Raw genomic sequence first — 8,406 nt, forward strand, 5'->3', positions numbered from 1 at the left:
GCTTATCAACTGCTCTGGGCCCTCGGCTGGAACTGAGGTGAGCAATTTGACTGGAATCTGCCTGGTGGAGAGTGGGGCAGTGAGAGTCCTCCTTACACTCAATCTCTCACTGTGGCCAGAGGAGAGGGCTCTAGGGGGTGAAGGGGAGGCTGGGATTGGAATGGACACCAGGGTGGGCACAGCCAGCCCAAATGCCTCTTAGGATAACAGGCAGGATGGGAGCTTGGGAGTAGTAGCTAGATCCAGTGTCTCCCAGAGACCCCTCCGGTCACTCCAGGCCAGGAAGTCCAAGCTGTGCCTGGAGCCCCATCAGACGGAAGGGGTAGGCTCAGCGGGCTGCCAGACCGCCTAGGGAGGGCTAGAGTGTGCTCAAGGAGGCAGGTGGGTGGGCTGCGAATTCTTGGAAGGGCTCATTAATGAAAACCCCTGATGGTGACCACCTGGGGAAAGGCTCACCTTTCCCATTTGAAGCTGATAAGAGCCAGGAGATTCCACAGTTCAGGTAGTTCCCCCACCTCCCGGGAGTTTTGTGGTCACTATTAATCATTTCCTCTAACGGTGCATATAAAAGCTCTTTTGCCAGTGAGCCCAGTATTCAGAGAGAAAGGCTAAAGTCCTCAGGAGGATGTGGCTGCAGAACCTGCTGTTCCTGGGCACTGTGGTTTGCAGCATCTCCGCACCCACCCGCCCACCGAGCCCCGTCACCCGGCCCTTTCTACATGTGGAAGCCATTAAAGAAGCTCTGAGCTTTCTGGGACCAAGCAATGACCCTGCTGCTGTGATGGTAAGTGAGGGAGTGAGGCTTGTGCCTGGGCCACCTTGCAACCACCCTCCCCCCGTCCTGGCCTGGACAAGCCCTGCCTGTCAGCTTCATAACACTGCATTTTCCTTTTCTATAGGATGAAACAGTAGAAATCGTCTCTGAAGTGTTTAACCCCCAGGTAAGATGCTCTTCTCTGACACACCTTCCCAGAGTGGCTCCATGTTAGATGGATTCTCACAAGGTGGTCCACTTCCCCTCCAGTCAGCTGGCTGCCAGAAGGAGGTGTGCTCAGAAGGCACTGGCCTTGCCCCCGTGGCAGTCACGTGAGCTGCCTTATTATCTGAGCAGCCATGGACAGACCTAGCATTCAAAGAGCCAGGGGTCACCAGGGACAGGTGGGTAAGCAGGGGTTGGTCATGAGGCAGGGACTGTGGCTTAGGGCACTCACTGTGATGGCTACAGAGGGGCACAGAGGGGTCCAGGTGATGCCCTGCCCCCTTTTCCCTGGAAAGTGGGGTAGTGACTTCCTTTCCTAGGGGCTGGGACCCTCTTGAGATGCCAGGCCAAGGGAATATGCTGTGCGGGCTGAGGGTGGCCTGAGCTGAGTGGTGAGGTGGAGTCAGATTGGTGCCTACAGTGGACAGGGGGCAGGGCAGCATATATGACTGGACTTGCCTGAGACTAGCTGGGACCTCCCAGGCTTTACTCTTAGGGGACAGGGATGAGAACATGAAGTGATGGGGAGGGCTCTTGGCTTACCAAGGCCTGGACATTTTCTATAGGAGCCGACGTGCCTGCAGACCCGCCTGGAGGTGTTTATGAAGGGCCTTCGGGGCAGCCTCACCAGGCTCAACGGCTCCTTGACCTTGATAGCCAGCCACTACAGGCGGCACTGCCCCCCTACGCTGGTGAGTGCCTGTGTCAGGGCCCCGAATGGGAAGGTCTTGGTCTATGAGGATGGAGGACTGTGGATGGGAGACGTTTGAGGGTGCCTGTTCGGGACACCAAAGGGACTCTGTGTTAACAGATTTGTAATTAGAGCAGCCCAGCCCATTTCAGGCTCAAGGAGTTCACAGCGCCCCCTAGTGGCAGCTGCTCTGTTCTTGTCAGAGGTGAGGCAAACCCAAGGAAACTCAGTGTCAGGCCAAAGATAACAGAGGAAATTCCGGAGCCCAAGTGCCACCTCCCAATGGGACCTTCCCCTGGGCCCTGGTGGGGTTCCTGGATTGCATGGGAGCAAGGATGGAAGCATATCCGGATGTACAAAGTCCAACCATTCCTTTCTTGTGTATTCCTGCCCTTTCTGGGTGTTTGGAGCCAGCCTCAGCCAAGCTGCTCTGTCCTGGCTTGGGACCAAAGAGCCAGTGGCCCAACTGCCCAGCAGACCAGCCTCCAGCACTTTGCAGGTCCCTGGCCCCAACTTCGGGTGACACACGTCACCTGATCCAGTCAGCAGGCAGGCCCGAGATGGGCCTTCTGACCTCTGAGTCCTAAGAGACACATAAACACGCTGGTGCTCCCCCCTCCCCCCTTCACATTACCCATTCACACCTAGACTCAAGTTTTCTTTTTCTCTTTTTTCTTCTTTTAAGGAAACTTCCTGTGCAATCCAGAATACCACTTTTGAAAATTTCAAAGAGGACCTGAATGCTTTTCTACTTATCACCCCCCTTGACTGCTGGAATCCAGTCCAGAAGTGAGGCAGGCCAGTCCAGGAGCCAGCCCTGGGAGCTTACCTTGCAGATCGCTGCCCTCCTACCCTCAAAGAGCCGAAACTCAGGATCTCCACCTTGGAGGGGCCACAGGATGGGCCAGGCCATGGGGCCACGGACTTGTGCTGAGCCATGCTGACCCATATCTGGGTGGAGGATTTTTACACTGGCAGGGACCATTAATATTTATTTATATATTTATGTATTTTAATATTTATTTATTTATTTATGCTCCTACTTAGTATTTATTCAAGATATCTTACCATAATAATAAATTATTAAAATTCTGTTCTTATTTGTGCAGTTTTGCAGTTTGTTTTCACTATGAGCAAATGCTAGTGGTGCTGCCCTCCCTACAGGATAGAGGGAGGTTACCGGGAGGGGGGCAGGGGCTGGGGCCTGCAGCCGGTCAAGCATTGTCTGTGGACAGCACTGTCAGAGTAGAGGGGAGGGGAGAGCGGCCTGGGTGCAGCATTCAGCACACCGGGATGTGCTTCCCAGGATGCACAGGGGCTCCCTTCCTAGGGAGAGGTTTCCAGGTTCACTTAAAAATCCAAGGGACCCAGTCAGTGGGAAACTTGCCCCAGAGAAGGGGCATCCTCCTTCCTGGGCAGGCCTGAGGGTTGATCGGCTTGGCTGGGCGATGACTAGACAGGCCCCCTAGCATCAGGCAAACCACCTGTGCCCCTCAGAGGCCACACCCTGCCTAAAGGTCAGGGCTTCACCACTCCTAAGGGAAACCAGCAGGTAGTCTAGCTGTTCTGGGGAAAAGAAACCAAACCACAGGGATCAGTGCTCAGCATACACTGAGTGGCCAGATTTTTATGATCTCTGAACACATAACAATCTGACCACTCAGTGTGTGTGTGTGTGTGTGTGTGTGTGTGTGTGTATCTCTTAGAGGCCCAGTGCATGAATTCATGCATGGGTGGGGTCTGGCCAGCCTGGCCAGGGGGAGGGGACATGGGCGGTTGGCCAGCCTGCCTGCTGGTCGAATGGACAATTTGCATATTAGCCTTTTATTATATAGGATATACACCGAGTGGCCAGATTATTATGTGCTCAGAGATCATAATAATCTGGCCACTCGGTTTATTTACCGAACTTTCCCCAAAATGGGTGATCTTAATCTTTGAGAGTCAGAATGTTGGTACATGAAATTTTGTATCAGGTGCTTTCTCCTAAAATTCATGGCTGTCGGGACGAGAACATAGCATCTGTCTTCTCTCCCCTTGCTTTGCCAGCAGGGCTGGAGACTTCCTTGCGCCTGTTCCCACAAGTCCCTCCTGTGGACTCTGAGAAAGTGGGTGTGTCCCAGGTGTCAGGTGGGAGCAGGGCCAGCCTTCCCCCTGACAGGTGAGCCTGGGGAAGCTGGGTTGGTGCAGCTTTAGCCCCTGCTGGCTCTCTCTCCACCCTATCCACTCTCTGTGCTCTGGTCAGACCTGCAGATAGCACCAGTCCTGGCCAAAGACCTGCCCCACACACAGGCAGAAGGGTCTTGACTCAAAATGCGAGTATGAATAACATATCTTGAACCAAACCTGCATTTGAACAAAGACAAGAATCCATGAAATGTGCTGTGGTCATATAAAATGCATGAAAAGCACATCTTGTCTGGTGATAAGGTCCTCTCTATCTTCCACCTAAGGCGGTGATGACTGATAAGAGATTTAGCATTTCCTTAGACCCACATATATAGGTATCCCTCCCCACAGAAATGTCGCCAAGCCCAGGGCTCGGATTGCTCTTAAGTTACAGCATGTACCTGTTCGTGCTCCTGGCTTGTGTGCTCTGGTGCTTGGAAAGCCATCCCATCCCGATGAAGATAACCAGCGGGCCTCTCTATGACAATCACACGGCAGTCTGTGCTGAGATTCAGAAGGACCTTTCGGCTGACAACACCACATACAACGTAAGTCTGGGTCTTCATCAAACATCACTTGTCTTTCGGTGGCCCGTTGTGCTTCTGACCAACTTTTCCTGCTTCCAGGGTTACTTCAAAAGGCCCCAGAACACCAGCGAGGTAAGGAGCAGCTACCACATGGACCTTATTTCAAAGGCCATCACCCCAGTCGGCACCTAGGGAAGAGATAAAAAGAAAAGCTGTTGGAGAGAGAAAGCTGAGAGTCTGAGGATGGAGCCTCCAGCCCAGCCAACAGATGAAGCCATGGCCAGGTCCTGAGCTTTGCCGGGCTTTCTCATCACCATCCCAGATCAGCCCTGGGCCTGGGGAGAGACCAGGAACCCACTGCAGAGCTCGCAGTGCTCAGAGGTCTCCTGTGGGAGGGTCAGGGCAGGGCCTGAATTTGAGCCCAGGGCTCCTCTGACCAAGGTGACAGGGGTGGATGAGGTTGGCGGTCAACTGGTGCTATGCGTGCACCACCACCATCCCAGTGCCCAACCCTGTTTCAGGAGTCCTGCTATGGGGAGTTTATAAAGGACTTCATCTCCACCCTGAAGAGCCTCATGAAAGATTACAAGAATGAACACCTACAAAAGGTTTACGAGAACATGAAACATCTTACCCAAATCTGCACAAGGCTTCAAGTAAGTTGCTGTTTGCTCTTGGGGGAACCTGACACATTATTTTCCTTGCTACAGCCAGAGGCCCAGCAGGGCAAAGGGCTTCTTATGGCCCCTGCTTTCTACATCGGAGGCCTCGGGAACTACTTTCCAATTCAAAAGCCCACTGGCTGATGGGGGCTGGGCTGGTGGGAGTGGGGACTCAGGGGTCATTCTGGAGGTTTGCCATGCTCTCTGCCAAGCCCCCGGGTACAGGGGTCAGTGTGGAGTAGGTCTGAGACAGGTCTGGTCATGGACTCAGCCTGGGGAGAGGAAAGGGCCATGCAGTGCCAATCCCAGTCAGGCAGTGGTTTGGGGGAGGGGGGGGGGTTGTGGGGAAATGACAGAGGTGCTCCACTCTCTTTATCTAGTGCTTGCACAGTCCCCTGCTCATCCCTGTGTCCCTGTCCTAGGCAGCCGTGACCTGCCCACACCCCACTGACTCTTACCCCAAGGCCCTGGGCTCCACAATCAGCAAATGGGCCCCAGTGCCTTCCCTAAGACAGACGCTAAGTTACCTCCTAGCAGATGGGGAGTTTACCATGTGACCCTTTTATTTATTCTGCTGCGATGACTTAAATATATATATTTCTTTTTTAGCCGAAAAGATCACCCAAGAACTGTACTTCTGAGTACAGTGATTTCGCACAGTTCAAGGAAGCCTTAAAGAGTGTTATTCTGTACATAGAAGTATGGAAATCATGTAATAGGACTGGGGGTAGCCTCTGAGACTCTGTCCTCTCATGGGAGCCCGGTATATATGGTTAAAGCTGCAGAAAATGGGATTGGAGGAGCGTCGGGAACAACTGACGTCTGGGATGGATGGGGGGGTACCGGCCCTGGGCTGGCAGAGGAGGCTGAGGGTGGTAATGGAGGGGCTGTGCCTGAAGAAATATTTCTGTAACTGATGCATTAGCGCCTTCTGCTCCAATAAAGCTGGGGCATGGAAATGCTGGTGACAGAGTCCAGTCTCCCTGGGCCTTGATGGACTGAAAGAGGCAGGAGGCTGGGATTGGTGGCACCATAACCAGGGCCCAGAGGTCTCCCAGGAGGAGGCCCAGGAGGGCAAGTGGGAAACCCACCTCATGGCCCCAGTGCTACCCCCTCCAGTGCCAGTAGTCACACTGTAGGGGCCCCATCAAGCAAGGTCTGTGCAGCTTGTTACTGCCCCCACTTCTCTCTGTGTCCTTCAGGACTCAAAACTGATCTTTGCCCAGACCCCCCTCCCCAGGTCCTCCCTCCTTTGGTCTTTACTACAGCTCCTGGGGAGCTTGAAGTTTAATTCAACCCTCCTTCCCTGAGGGCTCAGTGTGGCCACAAAGGGTCAGCCCTGGGGAGTGGCTCCGGGGACCTGGACCAGATGGGGGGCCCACAAGGACCAGGGCATCTCCAAACCCCTAGCTTCTTTCAGACCTGACTTCAAAGTAAAGCCCCTCGCCTGGCCTGCAGGGCCCCTCACACATGCTCCAGTGCCTCCTTGCACAACTGGAGCCCTCCTTGACTACTAATGCCCTAACACCCCAGAGCACAAGGCCCTGCCCGTGGTGAACCCACAGGCACTTGGGTCCTGAAGTGCTTCCGTGCTCTGATCCTCCACCCTCAAGTCTAACCCTAACCTAATCATATGAACAGTTTATTGGAAGTGAGTGGGATTACCCCACAATCAGCTTCCTACAGTCTAAACCTCTCAGACTGTGGGCTCCTCCACCAAACCAGGAAAGACAAAGATGGATTGTTCTGGAATATAATTAGGTATCAAGCTATAACACAACGTGGCCCAGGACAGACCTACCGAGTCTGCACTGTCTACCCATTGATAGACCTTGCTAAGCTGTGACACTTCAGATGATGCCTGCAGCCAGCACACAGGCCACCACCGCCCTGCCCACCCCCTCCCTGGCCCTAGGAGTCCTGGGCCACTCCACCCCTTGGGGCCACATCAGGCTGGAGGTCAGCAAGTGTGACTGAGTGAAGCTGCCGTATTATCTCAGAACATGGAGGGTGGCCCTGTGACTCAGGTTTGGTGTCAGGGTCGGTATGGGGCTAGGAGTCAAGAGTGGTTTCAGCCCTGAGAAAGCCCACAGTCCAGTCCCCAGTGGCTGTGAGCTCCTGTCCCTTGGGTGCTCAGGCTTCTGAAGACCACTCCTCCCTGAAAGGCAGCAGGGTCTGGGGGTGCATGCTGAGACATGCTGGCAGGAAGACCCGCCACTTCACTGACCCAGCCTCCTCTTGGCCTGAGGCACCTAATGGTAGAGGGCTAGAGGCTTGCATGTACATCCTTGTCATCTCACTGCTGTGTTTGGGACAGCAGGATGTGCACGAGCCTAGCCTGCCACTAGCTTGCTGTGTGACCCTGGACAGGTGCCTCAGTCTCTCAGCCAGAGTCCACAAAGGTGGGGTGGACTCCAGCCCCAGAGGCCAGACCACGGCCAATGTTCAAAGTCTTGGTCAAACTAGAGGCCTCAAAGCATCTGGCTCAACTTTAGGGAAACAGGCTGACAGAGAGCCTCTGGTACCTCTCCTGAGAAACAGGAAAGTTGGGAAGGTCCAGGTGGGAAGGTGGCTATACCACACACAGAAACTGCCTTCATCTCCCTGATAACCTTTTCTATGTGCCCTAGTTTACTCTTCAACCAGGCTCAGATCTGGACAGTGGCAGTGGGGAACCTGCTGGGGGCTGGAACCGGGGAAGGGGGGCGGGGCATGTGCTCAGTTTCTGAGCTCATAGTTTCCTTGGAGCCTACTGGTACTGCTGCCTTGGGATCTAAGGAGAGGCCGGTACTTTGGGAGCCTGGAACTCTGGGCTGGAAACCTGGGCACAAGAGGCAAAGCCCTGACCCCCAATTGTCTGGGCTTGGCTCTAGACACCCTGTTTTCCTAGAATGCCAGGAAGCAGGTCCAAATTATATCTCTCCATGGGAGATAACCATGAGCAGGCCTGGGGAAGGCCCACGTTGACCCTGAGGACAAACTCTCAACTTTGCTAGGCCCATCTCTAAACCAGGAGGGAGAAGAGGGCTGGGTGGCCTGAGGAACAGGTTCATTCACGCAACAAGATTTCCCAGGACAGTAAAACAGTCCCTCCTACTCCCTTCACAGAGGCCTCCCCAGGAACCACCTCAACTCTTTATCTCCTCTGCCTGCTCACCCCACCCCCCCTCAGAAATCAGTAGTTCTGAGGGTGGAACCAGGAATCTAAGGTGTGCACTAAAGCAGCAGGGCAGCCCTCTCTCATATGCTAGACCTTGAGAAGTGGAACAGCCCCCTTGTCAGCCACATGGCAGTCTCTGTCATGGGCCATAGCACAGCCACATCCTTTGACTCAACGTCCATATTCAGAGGGATCACAGAAGGAGGAGAAAAGTTTCA

General features: G+C 54.1%; 1 protein-coding gene across 1 annotated transcript; it reads left to right on the forward strand.

Annotated features, from left to right (window-relative positions):
* On the forward strand, positions 1–2,698 carry CSF2 (colony stimulating factor 2). Its single transcript, XM_008142580.3, has 5 exons — positions 1–37; positions 572–784; positions 900–941; positions 1,546–1,671; positions 2,356–2,698. The coding sequence occupies exons 2-5, from the start codon at positions 626–628 to the stop codon at positions 2,461–2,463; spliced, it is 435 nt and encodes a 144-aa protein (XP_008140802.1). The 5' UTR covers positions 1–37; positions 572–625; the 3' UTR covers positions 2,464–2,698.
* The last annotated feature ends 5,708 nt before the right edge of the window (positions 2,699–8,406 follow it).

Source organism: Eptesicus fuscus, chromosome 6, assembly GCF_027574615.1.
Source record: "Eptesicus fuscus isolate TK198812 chromosome 6, DD_ASM_mEF_20220401, whole genome shotgun sequence".
Classification (NCBI taxonomy): Eukaryota; Metazoa; Chordata; class Mammalia; order Chiroptera; family Vespertilionidae; genus Eptesicus; species Eptesicus fuscus.